The sequence below is a fragment of the Vipera berus genome (assembly GCF_964194415.1).
Source record: "Vipera berus genome assembly, chromosome: 2".
NCBI lineage: Eukaryota > Metazoa > Chordata > Lepidosauria > Squamata > Viperidae > Vipera > Vipera berus.
This window is the reverse complement of record NC_138203.1, coordinates 241270363-241297258: the sequence shown is the minus strand read 5'-3', so window position 1 is coordinate 241297258 and position 26896 is coordinate 241270363. Positions and strand designations below refer to the sequence as shown.

At 37.6% G+C, this 26896-nt stretch overlaps 1 protein-coding gene across 1 annotated transcript in view; it reads left to right on the top strand.

Annotated features, from left to right (window-relative positions):
• The window catches only part of IFT122 (intraflagellar transport 122), a 70557-nt gene that overhangs the window by 1755 nt on the left and 41906 nt on the right, over nt 1-26896 (top strand). The window contains exons 2-15 of the mRNA XM_081320027.1: nt 19-85; nt 1545-1629; nt 3550-3628; nt 6190-6266; nt 6988-7054; nt 7345-7491; nt 9952-10030; nt 10693-10884; nt 12052-12190; nt 13286-13488; nt 14374-14511; nt 17316-17480; nt 21854-22051; nt 26455-26595. Of these exons, the coding sequence (XP_081176153.1) occupies nt 19-85; nt 1545-1629; nt 3550-3628; nt 6190-6266; nt 6988-7054; nt 7345-7491; nt 9952-10030; nt 10693-10884; nt 12052-12190; nt 13286-13488; nt 14374-14511; nt 17316-17480; nt 21854-22051; nt 26455-26595 (1777 nt within the window). The remainder of the gene's footprint in view (nt 1-18; nt 86-1544; nt 1630-3549; nt 3629-6189; nt 6267-6987; nt 7055-7344; nt 7492-9951; nt 10031-10692; nt 10885-12051; nt 12191-13285; nt 13489-14373; nt 14512-17315; nt 17481-21853; nt 22052-26454; nt 26596-26896) is intronic.

The following is a 26896-nucleotide window of genomic DNA, read 5'->3' as shown; positions in this document are numbered from 1 at the left end:
CATTCTTTGTTTTCACAGTATCTATGATCTTGCCTTTAAGCCTGATGGAACACAACTAATAATTGCATCTGGAAACAGATTGCTGGTATGAGGTTTTTAAAATTACAACATGTTACCTAAAAGAGATTTACATTAGAAAAAATATTTGAAATTGTGTTAATACTTAGACAGAATATTTGCTTGGATGGGGAGGTGATTTACTTGAGAGTAGCAGAGAGGCATTAGAAAATATCTTAGAAAAGGTGGATCATTTGGATGCTGAATTCAGTCACTAATGAAGGAGAATATTTGTAGCTTAGGGTTGACATGAGGGGTCCTTGGTGTTGTCTGAGCTTGCTTGTTTTCTTGCAGATGTTCCATTACCCAAACTAGGTAACACCATCAGTGAACTAGCACGGATGATATTACCTAGTTTGGGTAATGAAACATCTGCAAGAAAACAAGCAAGCTCAGAGAGCACCAAAGACCCCTCATGAATTCAGTCAGAATTCAAGCCTAGGGGTATGATGAAGATGGCATTGATTGTGCTAGTGGGTTACCTCTGAAGGGATTTGGGTGAGGGAATTGCCCTCTTCTCAGTTTGCCAGGGTTAGAGATTGGAGTCATTGTTCTATAGTAATAGTTCTTTTTAGCAGGTGGTTTCAGTTAGTAGTTCTAGGGGAGGTGAGATCAGCCCAGTGAACATTTGGTGATGGGGTGCTACAGGGCTTCATTACCTTTCTGTTTGTTGAACATTTACATGCAGCCATTGAGACAAGTGATCAGTCAGTTCAGGATGTATGTCCTCAACCAGCTGATGACTTTTCCATTGCTACCTTGGGCTACCCCGGGCCATGATATGGAAGTCTTGTCCTGATGCCTAAAGGCTATTAGGATCTGAATGAGACGAAATGGACCGATGGAAAAGCCATGCAAGATATTGTTGATTTGTTCAGGTTTCTGATTGTTTCCAGTGTCGTGTCTCAGGTGGGAGATGCTACCTCTCAAGAAGTAAGCCTGTATACTGGGAAGCCTCCTGGTATATGGCAACTGCTAAGTGGGCAAATGGACATCTGCAATGTGCTTTGAATGGGACTGTTTTTGAAGATTTTGGAAGCTAGAAATAGTATTTGGATTCTGCTTGCTGGCAAGCTTTAACCACCAGAGCATATTACACTTGAAAGTTTTGTATTGGTGTCCAATAGAGTTTGTACCTTTTAAAATGCTGGAAAATAAAACAGATGAATGTGAAATTATGAATTTTGCAATTTTAGTGTATGATTATTCTGATTATTAATATGTTCTTTATGCTCTTACTATGAGTTTTATTGTTCCATAATGTATACCTTAGGTGCCATTGTTTATAATATTCATGGTAGATGTTTTGGTGTATTATGTTGTTATGGTACCTTTGCTGTCATGTTGAATCATCTGGAATTTTGCAATATAGAATTGGAGATCTAAGAGCATTTTTCTGTAGATTATCTTTGTTTTAAAATAGTTTGTCTTAAAGTATATTTATGCATCTGTACTATTTTTCTTTCTGTGTTATTTTATCTGTACAGGTGTATGATACATCTGATGGAACATTAATCCAGCCCTTGAAAGCCCATAAGGATACAGTATATTGTGTAGCATATGCAAAAGATGGTAATATGAAATCCACTATTTACATTTTTTACAATTACATTTGTCTTTTTTATGTCACCAATACAAGATCTATGTAGCATCTCTTATTAACTGAGGCAAAGTATTGATCAACTCCTGATAAAAATCTCTTAAGAAATGTGAGTTTTTTGTTATTTTCAAAATATTGTTGATAATTTCACTTCCAAGTAGTACAATATTGAATTATTGTTGTTAGCATATTTCACTACAGTGCCTGCTTTTGACAGTTGGGAATCTGTGCACAAGAGACTCAGAACTTCTCAAATTTAATTTTTAGCACATAGCCAAGGTTTTTCATAACTAATTTGCTGACTGCTAATACAAAAGAAACAAAGTATGCATTAATAGTTATTGTATGCTTTTCATAATCATTTAAATGTTACTTTCTCAACCAGTCTTGAAATGCTGGGTATGTTCAATAACAAAAATATATGATAGTTATCAATAACACATTTTTAAGTTTTTTAATGAACTGAGAAAAAGATTAATTTAATAAACCTTTTTTGAGAAGTCTGGTAGTCTGTTAAACCAGGGCTTTTCAACCAGTGGTACGGGTACCACCTGTGGTACATTGGCACCTGGCAGGTGGTACGTGACCATCCTAGAAAAGTGGTAGTGGGGGAGGGGAATGAGCTGAACTGGTGGCAGCACCGCACAAGCCTGAGTCAGAGACGGCTGGAGCTGCAGAGCTGTCAAGGCTCAGCAGAAGCGCCAGGATCAGCGCTGCTTTGGGGCTGTCAGGGCTCAGTGGAAGTGCCAGGATCAGTGCCAGGCTCCAGCCTAGAAGAAGTGCCGATCAGCTCGAATGGTGCAGCATCTCCAGGATCTTGTGATTTACATTCAGATGCTTGGCAACTGATTCATATTTATTTATTTATTTTTATTTATTTTATTTATTTTATTTTAATTCCATTTATATCCCGCCCTTCTCCGAAGACTCAGGGTGGCTTACAAACTTAGCAATAGCCTTCATTCTATGTATATGCCTGCTTATTAGGGCTTTCACACTCCCCCCAAGCGGCATTATTACAAAGTCAGCTTAATTGCCCCCAACAATCTGGGTCCTCATTTTACCTACCTCGGAAGGATGGAAGGCTGAGTCAACCTTGAGCCTGGTGGGATGCGAACCTGCACTAATTGCAGGCAGCTGGTGTTACTTAAGGAGGCATTAGCCCACTGCTCCACCAATCACAGTGTCCCAGAGTCATGTGATGTGACCAAAACCTGCTGCAACCACACAGCAGATGGGGGGGGGGAATAGAAACCAAACACCCCCCCACCCCACCCCCACTGCCAATCCTCAACAGAATTGCTCACAACAATAAACCTCGGACAGGAGGAAGAACGCCGCCAGGAGGGCAGGCAGGTGTCTTGCTCGGCTGTGGCTTGGGGGCCACTTTTTTCAGTGACATTATAACTTCGAACAGTCACTAAGCAAACTGTTGTAAGTTGAAGACTACCTGTACTTCATCACTTTTTTCCTTTTTTGGGAGGGGGGGTCACCTTGCTAGGCGACTGGTGGTACTCGGATGTTGCCATATCCTAAAAGTGGTACAATGGATGAAAAGGTTGAAAAGCCCTGTGTTAAACAGATAGCAGGTGCTTTCCAGCATTAGAAAGTGCATTTGAGATAATACATTTGTATAAATTGTACTCCAATTAAAAATTCTAATTAAAATACAATTGGTTGTCAATTGGTCTAATTTAAAAAAATGGTGTTGTACAAAATTATGTAAATTAAAGCTATACCATAAATATGTATATAAAATATGGTTATTGTACTGGTGATCCCTGGTCCCATTTATAACAAGATTAAGAAAATGATATATAATTTCATTTCATTTCTGTGTTTTAGATTAACAGTTCATTCTAATTTATATTGGCTTCTACAAACTTTCCTAGGAAAACGCTTTGCATCAGGAGCTGCAGACAAAACTGTCATAATCTGGACTTCAAAGTTAGAAGGTATCCTGAAGTACACGTAAGTGATTATGACTTTGATGTATGAGTGTTTTAAGAATTGCTCTTAATATAAACAGAAGGAATCTTGACGCAAAGAAGAAAACAATGTTATAAGGAACTGAATCTATTTGAAAAAGACAGGTCTGAAACTCAGGATGATGGAGGGCTGACCAGTAGCCAACACAGAACATCTTGGCCCTCTCCTCATAAACATTTGCACCCTTGACATGATTGAAAAGTTATCTGAAGAGGTTTAAACATTCAATATGGGATTTGTGATTCTGTGATTCTTTGCAAAGCAACATTTCAGAAGGTGGTTAACTCAATAGTGCTATGATTTAGGATTCAACTGTTTAAAGGATTTTTATATGTTTCCATTTCATTACTAAAATGATGTGTTGCTGAGCCTGGTTAATGTGCACAGCACCAGCTCGAGCATAGGAATGTAACCCCCTAGACATGTTCTTTTTTTGCTTGATAGCTGCCTCTCTTTTTTTTCTACCTCCATTAGTAGCAATCCCTGCTTGTCATTTGACTGATAGGAATAGCACCTGGCTTACTTATTTTACCAGTCGCTAATCAACCTAATAATCTTGCTGATGGGAAAAATAGGTAGTTAATTTCCTGCTGGAAGTAGAGATAGGGAATGATGATCCCAAGCAAAAATAGTGGAAGAAAGAAGCACAAAGCTATGGTCCCTAAATTCTTTGTAAAATGGAAGGAGTGAGTTACTTCCCTCTTCCTCCCAAAAATGGATACAGTGATTGTGCAAGTGGTTCTCTTGGAAAAGATTGTGAATTCCTGTCCTAATTAAAACTTGAGCGTATACAGCATTACACATATTAAGACCACATGAAGGGTCATGGGATTGCACAAAATAAACAGGTCATAAACAGGATATAAACATTGCTACTAATGGAAGTTTTGAAGTTTTGTTGATTAACAACTCAGTTGTTTCGTCTCAGAAGTATCCCATTACTTTTCTGAGAAAAGGAGTATTTTCCTATTACTTGTTAATGAGTTGAACATATTTATTATCCTTTACTAATGTTCTCCACTTAGCTTGAATATCAGCATACATAATTTTCAGTCAACAAAGCCATGTTTCAGCATATCTGGAAGGCATCTGTGTTGTCAGTGCCTGAAACAGGTTCTCAGCATAGTATCTATGAATACAACTAGCCAGAGCCTTCTTACAGTAAAACTTCAAATTTACAAATATCTATTTGATGGACTTCTGGATCCAAAAGACCAAATTTAGGACAAATGCTCATTACTTCAAGTAACATACAAGTCCACTGGATCCAAAGTAGTTGGATGAGGCAGTTAAATTTGCATAAATGTCTTCCCTTCGCCCTGTACGTTCCCACAGAGAGGGCCTCCTCAGGGTGCCACCGATCAGAGAATGTCGATTGGTGGCCCCCAGGGGGAGATCCTTCTCTGTGGGCGCCCCGGAGCTATGGAATCAGTTACCGGTTGAGCTCCGGATGGCGCCCGATCTTCGCTCCTTCCGTCGCGATCTAAAGACATTCTTATTTGAACAAGCCGGCCTGGCCTGATGGGGGATTGGTGGGGTTATTTTAATATTTGTATTTACTGTTTTTAGTGGGCATATATTTAATTCTTTTTTAACTTTTGTAACTTTGTATTTTTTATTCTTGCCCTGTTCACCGCCCTGAGTCCTTCGGGAGAAGGGCGGTATATAAATAAAATTATTATTATTATTATTTGCAGCAATTATACAAATTATGTACATTTTATTTATTTATTTATTTAATACTATTTCTATACCGCCCTTCTCCCGAAGGACTCAGGGCGGTGAACAGGGCAAGAATAAAAATACAAATTACAAAAGTTAAAACAAGATTAAATAAATGCCCACATACTAAAATACATCTTTAAAACCTAATAAAATAACAATAGCAACCCCCCCCAATCCCCTCATCAGGCCAGGCCAGCTTGCTGAGAAGTACATAATTTGCAGACCTTTTTGGTTCTGAGGATGGCTTCAGCTGTTTCTGCAGGGCAGGGGGGAAAGCTTTGCGCGCTTGCCTGCCGCTTTGGCAGCCCGGTTCCCATTGGGCCACAACCTGGTAGTGGGGATGAGGTGATCCCAAGTATAGAGGGTCAAAATTTACAAAATATATAAAACATTTTCCAAATCTTTTATAAGCATATGAATAGTTTCATGCTGGATTGTATCCCTGACCTATCTAGTCCAGCAGTCTGTTTTCCCAAAGGCCAACCAATTGCACAAGGAAGTCCAGTGTCTCCAGAGGCAGTTACATTGCCATCAAGGCTACTAGTCACCTAAAAGTTTAAATAGAAGCCAGGTGAATCCTTCCAGTAACATAACTTTTCCCCCCAATGAATTAGATAAGGGATATTGCCCCCTTCTTTCTGCAGCCTACAACATGAATCGAAATCTAGATCTAAGGCAGTAAAGAGAAAGAGAAAACCCTTAGTGCTATTATCCAGACGTTATCCAGACTACCACCCCCACATATCTGATAGATATTGATTTAGCTTGCCATTCTTCCAATGCCTCTTGTTTCACTGTTGTTTATTAATTTGTTTTAGGCACAATGATTCTATACAATGTGTGTCTTATAATCCTGTTACACATCAACTTGCATCCTGCTCTTCAAGTGATTTTGGTATGGATTCCCCATTGCCGAATTCTTAAGATCAAATTCTAATGCTTCATGTTGCAAAGGAAGACATCCAGCAAGAGTTGCAGCCATTACTGTAATATTGGTTTAGGTAGCCCAAAGTTGAAATGTAATATGTGAGTAAAGCTTCCCCCTCCTTTCTCTTGTTTGCCCTCTACACATCAGAATCTGCTTGGATATTTCCCAAACTCCAGAGCAGATTTTGAATACAAAGGTGGAAGCTATCCTCCTCCTTGTTTTCCTGGCAGGAATTATTCATTAGTGTGAAGGGCAGATTGTATAAAATCCCAAGAAATGTAGCAGCTTGGTTTCCAGCAGGTCACACTATCTGTCCATATGGTTTAGTTTTGTTGTTTAGCATCAGCTTTTAAGTTCTCATTTAACTGGTAATGCCAGAGGTTGAACCTAAATAAAATAAATAAATAAATAAATAAATTTAATCCACTTGAGGCTCTGCCATTGAGCTACAGTCCTCCCAGACCATTGTAGTCCTTTCTTTATAGACGATGGGTAATGACATTATGAAATGCTACTATGCAACACAGGAATGGGTACTGATGCTGGAGAGGACAGTCAGATTGAAAGAAATCTTATTAGGATGAATAACACACATGATCATTAATAACATTATTTTTGCCAGTTATTGTATGCTCTTACAATTATAACCATTTTTTAATTTCTGTATTTTGATGTTGTTGCTTTGAAGGACTGTGGTCTCCTGAACAGAAGTCAGTCAACAAACATAAAGTTAGCAATAAGATCACTAGTTGTAGGTATGTAACTACTTGGCTCAACGATTATAATTTGGGCTTTCAAATGATACATAATTATGTTTATGAGTCGCTGCGCCACACAAAAAGCGATGGAGTTAAAGTCAGAATGGGGCATTGCTTCTGGGAGCCCAACACAGCCCTTTGTGACTAATGGCCAGATGGGATCAGCGGCAGGGTGGCCTTTCTCCCTTAGCAAAATCTCCACTCCCCAAATATCCTCCATTTTGTACTGTTGGTTCCCTCTACCTCTGAGGAATAGCTAGCCTACTGTACTGTGCTTTTTTTTCCAGTTGGACAAATGATGGACAATATCTTGCTTTGGGGCTGTACAATGGTATTGTCAGCATTAGGAATAAAAATGGTGAAGAGAAAGTCAAAATTGAACGGCCAGGAGGATCTTTATCTCCAGTTTGGTCTATTTCTTGGAATCCATCAAGGTAACACGTTTGTGTCTTGAGTAAAAACATAAAAGCTTCGGATATTCAGAGTGTTCTTGGTATCTTTAATAAGTATCATTGCAACCTAGTCTGTAGATTTCAGGAGTCAGCATATCACTACAGATCTGTGATTAATTTGGGGAATAAATCCTGAGGGGTTTTTTTTTAAATGTAAGAAACAAGATATTTCCGTATTACATTTGGCCATAAGAAAGATCATATTTTCTTTCACTCAGTTTGGATTGCTTAACATAACATAGTTTTTGCTCCTAAGAACTGAATGATTTAAGTTGCTCGTGTTTGCTCCTGATTTCACTCTGGCATTTTTCTGTGCTGCCTAACAAAAATAAACAAAAGTAGGAGGCATCAGAATAATTAACATTCATTAATTATTAATTTCTACTTTTGCATCATTTATGTGCTACATGGATGTTGTTCAAAAGTGTTTATAGAATAATCACAAATTGCTTATCATTATATAGTAAATTCATTAAAACCATGCATAAAAACAATTGTGGGTTTCTTGGTAAAAGAATTTTACTGTCAGGGTGGGAATTTTATGAACATGAAAGACTTTTGCAGAGAAAGCTGTATCCTGATTTCCCATTCCTCATACCCCAAGGAGGATATGATAAATATTTAAGGAACTAGATCTGTTTTGCATAGTACATTGTAGCCAATCCATCCAATTATAGAGTGGTTCTATTTATATATGCTAACAATGTCTAAAAACATTTAGATGAATATCTGATTGAGCTTCTTGAAAAGAATAATATTTTTAGAGACAAGCTGCTTCAGAGTTTAAGAAGCTAGGAGGCAGAATGTTTGTTTATTTGAACTTTCCCCCATTTTTTTCACTGTATCCTGTGCCAATACACTTATTTTGTTCACTGATTTCAGTGGCTCATTACGTGGGATTCTATGGAAAAACTTTGTGAGAAAGTATTAGAGTGATAATGTTGGAATTCTATATTAATTGATTGGTTTTACCATTGTGCCTGAGAAATATCAAGCCACCCGATCATTTCAAATGATGTATGTGTACGGGTCCAGATCAGCAATTTTCATTACCTTTCTCCCTAAAGTGTCTGTTTTGAAGTGCTGTATTTTCTACAGCCTGATAAACTTTTTTTTATTTGGAACAATACATTCTTTATATTCTAGAACATTTGAGGGAGACTGCAAAGTCTGTGAAAAAATATTTAATTCCAGGGCACTGACCTTGAAGTAACATATTTTGAAAGTTGAATTATGTGGCAGTAGTTCATGTGAACAAACAATTGGTATTTGCAGTCGCTGGGAGAATCTCTGGAGTGCTAGAGACAGCGAAGAAGAGGACGAGGCAGGTCACACCTGTTTAGAGGATATACCAGTTCTGAAGTCCATCACATGCAGTAGTCAGGGTAGTGAGGCAGAGGAAGAAGAACGTGAGGAAGATGAGAGTCCTAGGAATGCCGCCTCGTGAGTGAAATATCAAGGAAATAAAGCTATACTATTTTAGGATCAATATAGATATGTACGGAATCCTACTGATTCACATTTCATTATCAAAATAATCTATAATGTAAAAGCAGTATAATGAGTTTCACAAAGTTTCCCATATTGATTTTTTGCCAACCTGTCTTCCTTCTCTAATTTGGCACCAGAAACTTTCAGAGCTGAAGGAAATTGAAAAAATATTCCAAGTGTCTCATTGCTTCATTCTAGGGCACTGCAATCCACCACCTTGTGTTGCTTTGAAAGCTCACTGAAGCAGACCAAATTTCTAAACAGGACTCCACTCAAGACTCCTGATATGAAAAGAGTAATGGGTTTTTCAGGGTGTTGTGTAACTGACAGAATGAATGTCCTTCCATTTTTATAATATTAATCTGCTCCCAATCATAAGAGAACGCAATGTGTGTTTCTTTTGACATCTTGTTAGTTTCCACACCATTGGGTGTGCAGCTGGAAAAAGCATTATAACCTACAAAAACATTGAGGCTTCCATGAAAAAAATAATATAATTTCTGTGTGTGACATAAAATCAAACTGTAAGAGCCAGTACTATATATTGAATCCATTTCCAGCTATTGGCTAAATCTCTCAACTTTTTCCTCAAAGCATGCATCCAACATACATAAAATAATATTTTTTGTTCAATTAGTTGACTCAAGAATTAGTTTTGCATTGACAAGGATATTTTGGGCACTCCAATTTTCTAGTCTTAATCTTTTCCTATACTCTTATAAGAAAGTATAATTTAACCACTGTTTTTAAACAGTTTTAAACAATATTTATAGACTTATTATTTTGTAGATGTTTTGTTAAATCTTCTATGAATCAAAAAAGGGGTAAAGCCATTAGAATTGCTCCCTTAATCTAGATTTCAGAAGGTCTTTTAACTAGTGATATTGTCACTGCCAAACAATGTCTGCTTGTTGCGCTATTGCTAATAATTGCTTTTCCTTTTATATGCAGTAGAGAGGAGCATAATGATATTTTAGCAGTGGCAGATTGGGGACAAAGGCTTTCTTTTTATCAACTAAGTGGCAAGCAAGTAAGTTACTTCTTAACGCGCTCTCTCTCTGTGTGTGTGTGTGTGTGTGTGTGTGTGCATGTATGTGTGTATGTCTGTATATACATTCTTCCCAAATACTGTGGTTTTTTCTTAATTTTTTTAAAGCTAGCAGTATATTCTACAAAATCAGAGGGCCATTTATTTGTCTTTTTGTAGAAAAGTATGCATATGTTTGTGTATATATGCACATATATAAACTAAACCTGTATGCTGCCCATTTCTCAATGATTGGCTAGCTCACAAGCATGAAAGAAATTACAGTAAAATCAGTAAAATAAAAAGAGAAAGAGGAAAGATGGCAAAGCACAGCAGACCAGATGGAATTAAGTGAGGGGGTCTGTACCAGTATTACAGTTTATTTCTGAGCCGAAAAACTATTAAACTGAATTATTCTGGCTGAGTTTCCTTCTCATCCTTGAATAACAGAAATGGGCTAATATGCACATCGTATATTGTTAGATCTAATACCGGCCATATAATTTCATTTTAAGGCAGTTTTTGAAAATGAAGAGATTGTAGCAGCTCAAATGAAGATCTGTAACGAATCAAATACAAAAATACATGTAATTACATTCCTGTCTACAGATGAGATTTCTTATTGCAAAATCAATTATTAAACATGTTTGTCCATATTCTTATAGATTGGAAAAGACAGAGTCCTGAACTTTGATCCATGTTGTGTTAGCTATTTTTCGAAAGGAGAATACATCTTAATGGGGGGCTCTGACAAGCAAGTGTCCCTTTATACAAAGGATGGCGTGCGTCTTGGAACCATTGGTGAACAGAGCACTTGGGTGTGGACTTGTAAAGCTAAGCCAGATTCCAATTATGTGGTAAGGGTGAATTTCTAAAAGCCTTTCAAATACGCATACCAGGTGTTTTCAGACACTTTTTCTCTCGCAAATATCTATTTCTGGTCTCCATCGTTTCCATATGGCTAATGTATCCAAATCTGCTGTTGTTTTGCAAGAAAATGACTTTTTACAGTCTTTATAATTATGTCTCTGCCAAATTACTTCTATGCATCACAGAGGGAATTCTATGTTTATAGGTTGAACTTAGTTATATTGTTAGTTTGATAATGATAATGGTGATGATGATGATGATGATCATCATCATCATCATCAAGCTGATGAATGACCTTGAGTTCAATTGTGGCATAAATCTATTTCATTATTTGTCAGTGAATGAAATAGTATTTGTCAGCCCATTAGTCCCCTGTTCTTCCTGCATTTGTTCTTGTCTCTTTATCTTATTTTCCCTTCTCTTGCTGTTACTGGTTCACATGTCTTTTCTCATTTTGATTTCCCCATATTTCCTTGTGGTATGCATATTGTAATATCTATGATTGAGCCATGTGAAGCACCTTTGTATTGAGATAATCAAAGTCAATTTACTTCATCAAATCATTGCAAATTGTGTTATACGTGAATTATAATTTCACAGGGCCCGTTTGTGCATAGTTAATAATAAAGCACATTTTTTCAGGTATAGCAGGTAATCATAGTATGTAGATTTGCTAAGAAAAATCACTGACTTCTGGAGCAATTTTCTTTATTAATATTGATTCAAAGCTTATTTTTCAAGTGTGTAAGAGTAAATAATATATAAATAATGTCTTAAACTCTTTAACTCTTTTTGTTACTGTATGTTGAAAAATATGCTTCTAGTTACTTTTGTGACCTTTAAATAAAAGCCAAGTAATCTTATTGTTGTCATCTGTTAAAGAACAATTGTAAACAATGAAATGATATCTAGCATAAATTTAAATAACTATTTCCTACCATAACATTTGTGGATTTTGATTTAATATGGCTTTGCTGTGGCCAAAATCTTATGCATGTGAAGAAAAAAAATCCCTCGATACACTTTTTCTAAGTATAGAAATTAGAATAATTTAAAATTCTAGCAAAATTTTGATCCCTTTTTAATCTACATTTCTAGTTAGTGATCATTTGAGTAAATAGATGCCTGAATTTCATTAATTCTTTTCTCTTCAGGCAGTGGGAACCCAGGATGGAACCATTTCACTGTATCAGCTGATTTTCAGCACAGTCCATGGCCTTTATAAGGATCGCTATGCTTACAGAGACAGCATGACAGATGTTATTGTCCAACATCTTATCACTGAACAAAAAGGTAGTATTGAATTATGTTTTCAGATAACCCGGGGCCATCTTTTTCCTGCTCCAGTAAATAATATTTGTCCATAAATTGAACCAGGCAATACATCTTTACAGTGGAAAGATGGCTGTGCCCTTTTACCAAGAACACTAATTGTGTCTTCAGAAGTGCTTTGTGTAAAATTTTTGGTATGGGGATGTTGTGATGACAACATGTTTGATGACATTTTGTTAGCAGTCAAAAATATATTGATGTAGCTGGTATTATGACTTTTTTTGTTGCCCTTGGTAATTGTTTATTCATTGTTTTATTATGTTAATTGTATAAATATAAATGGTTATGTAAATTTCTATGAACAACATGAGAGATGTAGCCATAAGTTTTAGTATAGGATTTATTTGTATGTTTATTCATTTGATTTTATAGCCTGCCAGAAATTGCAGTGTATATGGCACTTTCTTCCCATTTTATCCCCATACTTAGTGTAAGATAGCTTGGGATGGGAGAGGGAGAGACTTGCTTAAAGACTGCAGCATTCATTTAATGACTGCCATGAAAAAAATCTATTAAATTATTTCCACTCGTGTGGGTGCCTTGACTTACGACTGCAACAACTTATGACCATAATTTTGGGCTCAGTTATGGTCATATGGTGAAGAATACATGCAGTCCTCAGAATTAAATTGACCTAATAGAGGTGTTTACCCTTAATTAAATAATACATTAGTATGGCTGTGGAGCCCCTGTTGGTTTTGCCTGTTTGGAAGTGTTGTTTTGGTCCAGGCAATTAAATGGTTTTTAATGTGTTTTTTAATCTATGTTTTGGACTTAGTGTATGCTACGCGGAGTTCATTGGCATTAATAAATCCAATAAATAAATGGATATTTATTTATTGGAATAATATGGCCACCTATCTCATGTAATAACTCTAGGTGGTTCGCAATAATATAAAAGAAACATAGTTAAAAACAAGGGTATCCTTCTGTCAGGTGAAAAATTATTCCTGCCAGCCAGCAACACAAAAAAATTTGCTTTGTTTTTTTTGGTAGATGTTGATAAATCTTGTGATACCTTTTCAAGCATTTTAATTTAAACTTGTTTTTCCACAGTTAGAATAAAAAACCGAGAGCTTGTAAAGAAAATTGCAATCTACAAGAACAGATTAGCAATCCAGTTACCAGAGAAAATCCAAATTTTTGAACTGTATTCTGATGATTCATCAGACATGCACTACCGAGTGAAGGAAAAGATAGCAAAAAAATTTGAATGTAACTTACTAGTTGTATGTTCTGAACACATTATCTTATGCCAGGTAGGTAACTGATTATTACATTTTAAAATAAAATAATGTCTAATAATGAAATTTCATTTTCTAGTACTGCACTAAGATTAAGAAAAAGGTTCCTCATTAAAGGTGTTTCATATAACAAGGGTGAGCCAACAGAGGTAACTGCTACATCGGATGCATATTCATTTTTGACCTGTTTCCAGAATTCGTGACAGGAATTAAAAATTCGGTAGACAGCACGTTTCAGTTTGTGAATTCTGGGCACCGACCTGTATGTCACCTAGGTTGGGGAGTGCTATTTTAGAGGTTTGCACTCCTCATTATCATTCCTGTCACAGTATTATCAGCATCATTCTCAACTCTTTGGGCATTAGCTAAAGGCTGAATTTAGAAATTCCTAGAAGTAACATCATTTTCTCCATGGGGAATGGATTTCCCAAGTTCTTATAACATATATCATACTCACTTTCATTTGATAATTGGAATAAATTGCTTCCAATAAATCACCTATCCTTGTTTTGGCATAGCATTACATAATCATGGGGTTGGCATTTTAGAAAGAAGTTACTGAAAGTCTGAACTGTTGAGTAAAATATTCTAGAAAGTATAATAAAAAGTAATTGATAGCACTTTTATTTAAAAATTTTAATGATTGATGACTTTTCTGAGCAGCTGCATTTCATTAATGCACTCTTGGCTATTAAACTGTAAAGAGTGGTTATAAACAATGGACCTGTACATTGGTAGGAAATTAGACTTGTTTGGTATTCTAAAATATTTTCCACTTGTTTATGTCTGTGCATGGAAACATAATATAAAAGTCATGATAAATATACATCATTGTCAAGCTACAATATATGAAAACTACTTCTAGCAGAATATGTATTCTCCCCCCCCCCCACTTTTTAGGAGAAGAGACTCCAGTGTCTCTCTTTCAGCGGAACAAAAGAACGTGAATGGGTGATGGAATCTCTCATTCGATATATAAAAGTAATTGGTGGACCTCCAGGCAGAGAAGGCCTTTTAGTGGGCTTAAAGAATGGTCAGGTGAGGTTTTCTGATAAAAAACCTTTTTTGTAGTGATGATTAAAATGCTGTTAGTAATTATAGAAAATAACAGAATTTGAAAGAAAGTTACACAATTTTGTAGACATTTTACCTCATGAAAAATTGGGTTGATAGTTGTTATTCCGTACATATACACATATCCACCACATTCTGTTTTGCATTAAGCAACATTATGCATATCATAGAAAATTAATAAAAACATAGTAAGCCAAAGAAAGTCAAGGCAAGAAAAAAGAAATAGAAATAATTCACTTCCAAATCATTCTATTATGTAATTATGCTGCTTTAGAGTTGCATGTACATTCAAATACCTTTCACTTCCATCGTGTGCCATTCTTATAACATTCATCAACCAACCTTCATATTTGTGCAAAACAATTCAAATTTTCTATTCATTTTACCGTATGCTTCTCTAAAGCAACAAATATTCAATATTTTTTTCCTCATAGTCATATATTTCTCATTGAGCTACTGAAGAGCAATCGTGCCTGGCATAAAGCCACGTTCCACTTCTGATTTTTTTTTCCTAATTGTAATCTCTTGTATCCTTTCAGTCATAATTTTTGCAATCGTTCACCTAGGCATATGTAACAAATCTACAGTGTTTACAGTCATCGTTGATTGCTCTCTTTCTCTTTACATAATAGAACAATAGCAGCAATCTACCAATCATCAGGCATGGATGCAGTCTTTACATACACTCTAAACAAATTGCACAGCTATTCCATAAACAAACAACAGCTATATTTTAATACTTTTCAAGTGATACCATCTACACTTGCAGAATTAATCTTTTTTTAATCTTTTATACCTTCTCGTAAAATTTCTTGTTATTATTAGTTTTTTAGACACAAAGATTTGTAGCATCCACATAGCATTATTATAATTCCCTTATTACTCTCTGAAATATTCCTTCTGGCATTCCCTTACTTCACCCCAAATAATTACCTCACCCTCATTTTCATTTCATTCACTGTGATTAATGTTATTTGTTCAGCCTGAATTACCCATTTTCCAAACATTTCTATTCCCATCAAAATTGTTCTGCATTGTCTTTGCCTCTTTTAATGTTAACTATTCCTTCCTCTCTTAAGAGTGCCCTCAAGCCACCAGTCAACCCCAGGGGTGCATTACACTCTTAGACCCCCTTGCTAATTGGCAGAGCCAAGTCTTAAAATTCTTCCAGAAAAGTAGAGACTGACCTCAGTTCTGAGCTGATACATTATGTATATACACAGATACACATTATATACTCATTGTATTTTCTAACATGTATTTTTCCTCATTCACAACCTTGCTCACCCCATTGTTCTTCTAAGCTTAGTATAATTCCACACACTACACTCACATTCTGTATTATACTTGAAATTCTGTTCCAAGGACCTTCCACTTTCTCTTTCCCTATATATGTTTTACTATTCAGTTTTGAGGGAGATTAATGCTTTTTGATACTTGAGCATTCTGTTTCTGCAGCGCACAAGAAATGCTGCAGGGGTCAGGAAGGATGCGTGACTGGTGATCTGCAGGTTGGAAAAGATATGTGAGAAGCGCTACAAGAGTTGGGAAGGACTCATGAGAGGCATGGGTCAGGGAGGGTGTACAAAGATGTGAGTGGCCAGCATGGCATGAGCACAGAGGAGATATGGAGGTTGTGTAGATGGGGAAGACCTACCTGAGCAACTTGTAAACTTCTCTCTCAGCTTACCCATTGCCTTGTGGGAAACTGTCAGGGAACATTGGAAATGACAGTCACATGACCACAGCTGACTGGAAGTGCTAAGTGGCTACAACTTGCCCGATTTTCACTCCCATGGGAATTAGGGGTCTCAGATTTTGGACACATTCTCTTAAGTTAGCACATTTGAGGTATGTTGATTCAAAAATGGTTGGCCTATGATGCACCACTTTGCCCAGTTGATGGTTATAAAAAGACACAAGAGTTTTAGTAGTATATAGATTTTCTAGTAAGGTTAGATTAGGTTTCCAGCTTTAGTCATGTCTGTGTCACATGCAACATACATTGTCCAATAACAAAAGCAATTCTGGTTGATTTTGGCACATTTTTACCACAGCCAAAATCCAGACCTAAAGATGACAACACAAGGCAACATACTGTTGCTACATCCCATCAACCTGGGACAGATACTGAATACATACTTGGTGTGTGTCATTCTATAAAGTGGAAAATTCACAGAAAGAGTCGTGGAAGCTTGGAACCAACTTCAGTGGGGTTAGTGGGTCAATCACCAGTCACTGAGTTTAAACCTGCTTGAGATAAACATGTCCATCATCTGATCAAAATTAAAACATAAAATTTAAAAAACAAAAATAATACATAAATTAAAAAAAACCTCAAAAGGGCAGATCGCTAGGTTTTATTCTGCCATCAGGTTTCTGTATTTCTATGTTTCTGATGAATAAGGTGTGGTATCTAGGATTATGAATTTAACTAAATTAATCAGAACAGTGTATTTTATGGGCTTTGGGGAGTATATTTTTATATTCTGGTTTAATATATTTGAAAATAACTATAGAGTTAAATGTTGCTCCTGTTTTTAGAGAATAAACTCTTATGATTGTCCTCTCAGTCAACCATTATTTGTCCCCATGTCTTTTATATATAATCGTATATAAAGAGGCAGAAGCAGTCAATTTGTCTAATTTGTCTGAATGATTATTCCCAGGGATCTGTATTCCATATAATTATTTCATCTGACTAGCATATGAGAACTGCAGTTTTCCAATATGGGCTTTATTAACTCTCTGAATGTAATTATATCCAGATTCTGAAAATCTTTGTGGACAATCCTTTTGCAATTGTTTTGCTAAAGCAATCTACAGCCGTGCGTTGCCTGGATATGAGTGCATCTCGAAACAAACTGGCAGTAGTTGATGAAAATGATACCTGTCTGGTCTATGATATTAACACCAAAGAATTACTGTTTCAGGTAAGTGTTTTTATACATTCATACGTCACCCTGCATTTCAAAGAAAATTTAAGAAAAGATTTCCTAAACCATTGAGGAAGGAGCCATTGGCTCTCGTTCCTTTTTTACTTGCCAAAACATTTTTATCCACCAGTGAGTCTTACATACCATTGACGATATCTGATTTTGGATGTCTTTGCCCCCCCCCTTCACCACCAAATAGGTTAGGAGTAGGGCTATTGATTGAATTTAACAGTTAACTCTGCTAATTTATGTACTCACACCAAGGATATTGTACCAACTGATTATGTCCATAGCGGGCAAAACTGTTTCAGACATGAGATTTTACACTAGCAGCAGGCAAAGAAGGAAGAAGAACTCAAGTATCTTCCAGCTGCCCAATAGTTTTACTCTGAACGGGACTGGTATCTGTTTATAAATCAAACTTTTCCAAAAAACAAGAATTTGACTTCTTAGGGCTATAAATCTGAAACAAATTCTAATATTGACAAACCAAAAACTGGAAAAGTTATAATTGTGGGGAAAAAATAAAGTAAAAAAGATACGTTCTGGTGAGAGAGAAGTTGCTGAGGATGGGCTACAGCAGAGGTGTCAAACTCGCAACGTCACGTGACATGTCGCAACGTATCATGACTTTTTTTCCATTGCCGGCAATGGGGTGGGTGCGGTTTCGGCATGCCGCATCTGGCCCATGGGCCAGCAGTTTGACACCCCTGGGCTACAGCATGAGTCTGAAAGCTCAGAAGACTAAACTTCTGTAAATGTTTAAAAGAAGCACTAACTATGTAAGAGATGTTGCATAAGTTGGAGGGAGGGAGAAAAATGGAACCTTATAAATCCAGATCGTCTGTGTGTATATTTGATTATTATGACTAGGATTTTAAATACTTATTTTTAATTTTTTTTCCAATGTTTTGTAAGGGAGAACGCCATAGTGGTTCACCTTCTTTGTCATGCAGATAAAGCTGGAATTGTGGGCTGCTTTTGCAGAGCTGAGTATCACAGGTCTTCACCTATCATTCTGTGTCTCTTTCCAGGACAGAATTTCTCCTGTCTCACCTGCTCCTTTGAATATCAGTTACCTATTGAAATAACTTTTCTTGTCTTGATGCTATTAAGTCTCACTTTTTTTAAAATAGCCTTCTCTTCCTATTTAAAAAGTTTGTTTCTGCTGTTTACTGTTTTCTGCTTTTTTAAAAAAAAAAATCCACTTCTCCCACTAGGCTTAGTAATGGTTTCAGAGGAGAAGCAGCTTAATTTGAAGTCTGGAAGCAGAAAGAAAGCTAAGTTAGTTTTATAGTACAACAGAATATCAGGGATAACAACCCCGCCCCCCCAAAAAAGATCTTACATAGAAGCAACTAAATTTCCAGCAGTAGTGTGCTCATTACTATTATTCAGCATCAGGTGTTTTGGCTGTGCTACAGTGGCAATTCTCTGAACCCAATTTAGCATCAATCAGTGGAGACTTCTTTGTCATTTATTTGTGCAGGCAAGTGCTGCTGCTAAGAATAACTGTCAGATGCACAGCAGTTGTAAGGTAGCCCGACTGGGATTATTCAGGATGACCATTTGAGTGGAAATGCAAAACAGGGCTGCTTAGTCTGGCAGTTCTTCCACAGCCTTTTTTCTTTTGTATTAAATACCTCTTGGAGGCCAGGAGGTTCTTTGTGATGCAATATATGGCCAGAAGGTGGTGCTATTTAGCAGGAAATAATGAGCACAATTAAGGTCTGCTAAAGAAAACTCTGTCTTTTCTCATTCTACTTATTACTGATCTCCCAAGGCTTCCTTCTAGACTTCAGATGATTAAACAGGCAGTTTTCATTGAATTAGCCAATCCATTGTTAGAGCAGAACAAAGCAAACACTACCATAATAGACCCAAACAGTGGCGGGATTCAAATATGTGAACAACCCGTTCTCTGTGGGGATGTCACTTTCGCTTCTCTGTGTGGATGCCACTTCCGGAAGTCCATTCTGGACTTGGGCAACAAAAATTAGCTACCGGTTCTGCCGAAGTGGTTCGAACTGGCTGAATCCCACCACTGGACCGAAGTCTTTTTTCATTAGACAAAGAATTTAAAATAATAGGTCATTGCTTCTTAGGGAAAATATCCTAAGCAATATAGGGCAATTTCTGTCATTTCTTTGGATGAATCTGTCACTAAATTCCTTCAACACACACACACACACACACACACACACACACACACACACACACAATCTCAAAGAGATCAGACTACAATAGCTTTTTGGATTCTTCACAGGCTCTCAGGCACTTTCCAAGAATGCATGTCCTCAGAAAACCTCTCACATGGAGATGTGATTCAAATAAAACTAAAAGCAAGCATTGGGGAGACTGTTTTCCTTTGTTCATATCTAAGTGACAAACTTCCAAGGTCTAAGTACCTGCAGAAAATAGGGTGATAAAACTGAGAGTCAGGTTCCTACAATCCCATCCTTCAGACTCTGGACAAAAGAAAGCTCCAGCGAATAAGCCTTAACCCACCGTTTAGAAATTAGTGGTAAAACTAATTTCTTCCTAGAAAGTACGCAGCTTGTTAAAAAAAATTCTGTCAGGCTGAAGAAAGAAATTACATCCTAAAGCTGAATCATTGTTGAATGGAAACTCTGCTCTCAGAGATCTATTTCCATGTTTTTTGGGGGTCTTTAGAAGAGTTAACTGATACATGGTGACTAATGGATCTGGTATAAAACCATCCCAGATCTTCCTTATGCGTTCCTTTATTCTCCATGGTTCTAAGGAACATCAAAAGATCTTTAGATATTTTCATGGCTGTCGGTGAGGTTCTGGCTTTTGGAGATCCTGCATGCACCCCAAGCATTTCTCTCTGGGATGGTTAATTATCCAGACCCACAATGACTTTCTGGCTATTAGATATGTAAATAAAACCATACATTAGGTAAAGGTAAAGGTTCCCCCGCACATGTGTGCTAGTCGTTTCCAACTCTAGGGGCCGGTGCTCATCTCCGTTTCAAAGCCGAAGAGCCAGTGTTTGTCCGAGGACGTCTCCGTGGTCATGTGGCTGGCATGACTAGACACCAAAGGCGCACGGAACGCTGTTACCTTCCCACCGTAGTGGTCCCTATTTTTCTACTTGCATTTTTATGTGCTTTCGAACTGCTAGGTTGGCAGAAGCTGGGACAAGTAATAGGCACTCACTCTGTTACGCGGCACTCGGGATTCGACCCGCCAAACTGCTAACCTTCTGATCGACAAGCTCAGCGTCCTAACCCACTGAGCCACCACATCCCTAAAACCATACATCAGGGTCAAGTAAAAGTAATGACAATATTCCTTTCTTCAGAAAAAAAACCCATGCCAAAGTTGTACAAAACTGTTTGGAAGATTAGCACTGATGATGTTACCTAGTTTGGTAATGAAATGTCTGCAAGAAAACAACCAAGCTCAGAGACCACCAAGGATCCCTCAGTTTGGAAGACATTTATACAATACAGTAGATTTCTAGAGAGTAAGCAGAATGGAACTCCTGCCTTTTCAAATAGACCATAGCAACCTTAGCCTTCAGTCCAGTGCTCTGCCTAGTGCAGGGGTAGGCCATCTTGGCTCTTTTATGACTCGTGGACTTCAACTCCCAGAATTCCTGAGCCAGCCAGTGTTGCCTCATTATACACTTATTCCCTCCAGACAACTTTTATGTCTTCAAGGCCTTCATAATTTCACCTAGGATGCTTTCACTGAAAGTGGACTTTCTGGTGGCAAATATGACTGTTCAAGAATCTTCAAATTAAGTTGCAGTTTCTAAAGAATGGTTTCTATATGTTCCCCAAAGATACTCTAGTATTCCCTTTGGTCAGTGGAGATTGACACATAGTGATACGTGTGTCATATTCCCTGGAATTAATCATGATTGGATTGCCTTTGTGGCAGATGTTCAGGTTCCATTTTTAAATGATCACTTATGCAGTATATGTGTTTTAGAAATGATATAATCAAACATCATGCAGTTCTAATTTTGAAGTGGTGTATTTTTCTGACAAGTCAAAACAATGGTACAAAATAAAAACAGCTTCTAGGTCTTGAAATGGAAATAGTGCTTTTTAGCCCTACTGTTCTTTTCATTTGTGTTTTAGCCAAGTAATTTTTTTTGTCTTTTTACAATGTAGTTGACTAAAAAAATTTTTGTTTTGCAATACAAGCTAAAAAAATAGCCTGAAATATTTAAAAAAAATATTGTAGGCTGTGTTTGCTAATCATATTTGCTAAGCTTGATCCTCTAGATATATAAGTGTAGCAAATTAAGGGAGGTTGCTTTAAATTAATGCTGTCTTGTTTCTTTTAAAATATGTTTATTGCTTAATTATTACTTTGTTTAACCATTTCATTAGGAACCCAATGCTAACAGTGTGGCTTGGAACACCCAGTGTGAGGACATGCTTTGTTTCTCTGGAGGAGGATATCTCAATATCAAAGCTAGTAATTTTCCTGTCCATCAGCAAAAACTTCAGGGATTTGTAGTGGGATACAATGGCTCCAAAATTTTTTGTCTTCATGTTTTTTCTATGACTGCTGTTGAAGTTCCACAGGTAATGTTACCACATTCATTTCATCTTTGCATTGCTAACATGAACATTATTTTGTCTAAAATTCCTAAAACATTTCTAGGTTAGATGTATTCCTGAATTAATGTTTTACTAATTTATTTGTTTTTCCTGATGTGACTCATGCCTATAATAGTACGGTTGGGGGAGACAGCAGAATGTGATGTGTTCAGTTTTCCTGCCATAGAGGTGAAAAGCATTATACGAGACTACCAAGTAGACAAAAAACTTTTTATTATATTCCTTATTTGATAATCCAATGTTGTTCTTTCCATTTACCACTTTTTTCTCTTATCTTATGTTTAAAAAATTGAGCCCTGCAAAATTAATTACTTAACATTTTAGTCTCTCCAGTCATGTTTTTGTCCTGGTGAAACCCCAGTCAAGTACCGTTTCTCTGCACGTTCTTGCTTAGTGATTTGTTCAGATAATAGGCGTTAAAATGTTTTAGGACAGTAACAAATGTTATTTATTTCCAGGAAAATTACATTGTGAACAAAACAATTCTGTAGGCATGACTGGAAATATGAGAAACAGTTAATCATCTAATAGGAACAGTAATGATTTGTTGCCCAGTTGAATGAGCATGTCATAGCTTAATAAGAGACCAGGATAGGATTTTCATTCAGAATTAAAATTGTTTTTGAGATTCTGGGTTGTTCAGATTATTTCATGAAACTATGTTAATTTAAGAGTTCCATTTATCGTGACTCGTTGAATAAATAAGAGCTAGCTGGAACAGTGAGCACAGTGGTCTTTGTACCTCAACTTACAACACTTCATTTAGTGACCGTTCAAAGTTACAACAGAAAAGTAACTTATGGCTGTTTTTCATGCTTATGACTGTTGCAGCATCCGCATGATCAAGTCATCAAAATTCCGTTGCTTGGCAACTGACTCATATTTACTGTATTTTCCGGCGTATAAGACGACTTTTTAACCCATGAAAGTCACCTCAAAAGTTGGGGGGTCGTCTTATACACCCAGTCGTCTTATACGCCAGAAAATCAGTGGGTGGCGTCTGGCGGGAGCCGGCAGGGCAGTCCTGCGCACGCGCGCACTCCCCGGCTGCTCCTTAGCAGCTGGGGAGTGCGCGCGTGTGCAGGACTGCCCTGCCTGCTCCCGCCCGATGCTCTTCCCTCTTGAGGCAGCATCGCTCCCCGGCTCCTAAGGAGTCCTCGGGGATGCTGCCTGAAGAGGGAAGAGCGTCGGACGGGAGCCGGCAGGGAAGTCCTGCTCCCGTCCGACGCTGCGCTTCCGCCAGGCGGTGCTGGCCGAGACGAGCCAGCAGGCAGCCGCCGTGAGCGCGGCGCTGAGGGGCAGCGGCAGGACGGCCAGCAGCCCCACGCGCAGCAGCAGCCGCCGGCTCAGCAACAGGTCCGAGCGCAGGAGCCGCACCGCCAGGCTGCCCAGGAAAAGCAGCCACACCGAGAGGCTGCACGCCCAGTCCAGCTCCATGAGGGACAGGGCGGGAAGCTGGCCGGGAAGAGGGACCGGGAGCCCGGGCCGAGCGCGCCTCGGCCGACGGTGAGAGGGAAGCGGCACATGAAAAAGAGGCTGCGGGCGGAGCTGCCCCGCCCTGTGCCGAATGGGAGAAGTTCAAGGCCTGGGGGGGAAGCAGGAGGGGCGCCGGCCGTGGCGGGGTGGCGGCTGCCCTCCTGCGCTGCCTGCCGCCCGGGAAACACTGCGCCTCGGGGGCCGGAAGAAGCGCGGGAGCAGCGGGAGGGCCGGCGGGGCCAATCGAGCCTTCGCCTCCTCTGCGACGGACAGGGAGGGCAGGGCATGTAAGTATTTTCCGGCGTATAAGACAAAAAACCTTGAAAAACTTCTTAAAAGTAGGGGGTCGTCTTATACGCCGGGTCGTCTTATACGCCGGAAAATACGGTATGATGGTTGCAGTGTCCTGGGGTCATGTGGCTTCTGATAAACAAAGTCAATGGGGAAGCCAGATTCACTTAACAACCGTGTTACCAACTTAACAGAGTTGCAGAGATTCCCTTAACTGTGGCAAGGAAGGTCGTAAAATGGGGCAAAAGTATCTTACATGTTTCGTTTAGCAACAGAAATTGTGGGCTCTGTTGTGGTCGTAACTCAAGGACAAGCTACATTATGTCTAGTTATGAATATTTCAACCAGACATCTTATTCCATGAAACTATGAATTCATGTGAAATGACTCATACTCATATTTACTATTCTTTGTTAAAATGCCACCTCTGTTGGACTTTTTGTTCCACATATAAATGTATGGTTTGTGTCCATGCACAACTGACAAGATCAAGCAGAAGATATTTTGAATTTAGCTGCTTTGAACATATAAGGATGTACTTAGACCAAATAGAGTTTGGATTTCACTTATTCTCTACCTGCCTTTTATTTAAAAGAAGAGAAACCAAGGAGATATTGCAAGGTTTAAAAAAGATTTGAATTGAATCTGGCTTAAAACAGTCCCGTTAAGAACAAGATACTACCTTGCAAAAATTATTGATGACTCATAAGTAAAGGTTTAGAAACATTTTAAAGCGAATGAAGATATCTGTTGTAAGACTGCACCGCGTTTTAAGATTCAAAGGCAGAGTGGTGCTGTGGAACATACAGGCTATGTGCCTAACAATCTGCAACTCTATAAAAGAAATGCATCTTTTCCTGGAATTGCATTGCAGTCCGAGAGTTGCACAATTCTGGAAAAAGACCCAGCTGCTTTAAGGGGTCACAGACAAATGCTATACAAATGTCCGTATGTATTCCAAAAATCCTGTCTTTAAATATCAAAATGCTGCACAAGTCTCTTGGGTTATATTTATCACTGCCACTTCTTAATAGAATATTTTTTTTCTCCTTTCTGCATATCCCATAAGCTGTTTAAAAAAGTTGGGAAACCTTTCATAAGGATTTTGAGAGGGAGGAGGAAATATGAGAGTTGGATGAATAGAATCTGTTCACTCATTTTTGGATGTAACTTAATCTTGATAAATTTGATGAAATTCAGCAACCCTGAATAATTTACAGATGAGGAGAAGCATATATACAGTGGTGCTTAAAAGTTTGTGATCCCTTTTGAATGTTCAATATTTCTGCATAAATATGACCTAAAAGATAATCTGTTTTCTACACATCTTAAAACAAAGAAAACCAATTTGCAGAAATGAGTCAAAAACTTTATACAGTACTTCTTCATTTATTGATTGAAGAAAATGATCCAAAATACTAGATGCATGTTAAATTTTGCAAATCATAGATCAAAGTGTCACACAGAAGATAGTAAAATTCAGTACAGATGAAATAAGAGAATCCAGGGGTTAAGAAAAAATATTGAGTGTAATGCAATGGGCTGCATTTATATTTTCCCATTCTACCAATTTGCTCTCTCTTTCTTCCATCCTATACCATAAACACCAGGAGCAAATTCTGGGCGTGTGGAGGAGGGACAAAGATTTCATTCCATTAACAGATGCCATTTTATCATTGGAACATATACTCAGTCTTTATTAGATTAGATAATAGTCAGACTTTATAAAATTAATTCCCTGTTATTGCCTAAATAATGGACTGGATATAGCACAAAAATGATAGGGTGTTTGATAAGAGCAGTAAGTGCAAAAAATATGAATATAATTATGGATTGATACCATCATGGCCTTAAGGGAAGAGAAGATTAAAATGGATAATTATGTGGGAAACATTTTTAAACATTAAAAGGCTGCCGTAAATGAGGATAGAGTAATTACATTCTGTTGCTTGTATGAGGAAGAAAACAAACTGCCATCTGTAAGAACAGTTTGGCAAAAGAACAAGATCGCCAAAGGATAGCATTGCGGAATATATTCAGGTTTTTTTTCTAGAAAACTCAGTTTGTAAGAAACGGCTGTCAAAAATATGTTTTTACTGACAATTTCTACCATAAAAAAATATCCTGATCCAATGAGGCACATAAACCAATATGATTTACTATTCCCAAATCTTGGCAGAAATGGACTTTCAAGTACTGTATGGATCCAGGATTTCAATGAGGTACAAACTACGTCAAATGTTGTAAGCTGCCTGGAGTCACCTGTTTGCAAGTTGGGCAGCTATATAAATTTGTTTAATTAATTAATTAATCAATTAATCTTTGCATTCTAATATGTTTCAAGTTTTTGTCTGCTACAGAGACTGATTTCCTTAAGTTGATTGAGGGCTTTGTTTGCATTACATAATTTTACAAGCAAAAGAAATGATTTGTCACATTATTTATGTTTATTTACTTCTTCATTTCTGATGGGAAGGGCAGAAAATCGTTTTGCATGTATACATATATAATCTAATACAAATGTGTTATCTTTTGCCTCTTAATATTTGAAAACAAGTAACATCTCAGTATTTTATTTTGGTTTAAATGAAAATTTGCAGTCAGCACCTATGTATCAATACCTGGAAAGAAAAATGTTCAAAGAGGCCTATAAGATTGCTTGTTTAGGTGTAACTGATACGGACTGGAAAGAACTGGCTATGGAGGCTTTAGAAGGACTTGAATTTGAAACAGCCAAAAAGGTAAAATTTTGTCTGTGCGTTTGGATCTTCATTAATTTCTGTTAATTGATAGCTACTCCTGCGTCATTATGAACTATGCAGTGTCTTTTTGAGTGACAAATTATTTTTTTCTTATTTAAATCTAAATATTTATAAACTTAAACACTTCATGGTAAGCATTTATAACTTGTTTGCTTTCAGTTCAAGATTCTGTAAAGTGATAATAAAATAGATTTAGGTCATCTAGTCGTGTTTGCTTTCTGGTTTATTCAGGAGGGCTGACATCAACCTTGCAAGCCTGAAAATATAAAACTTCATGCCA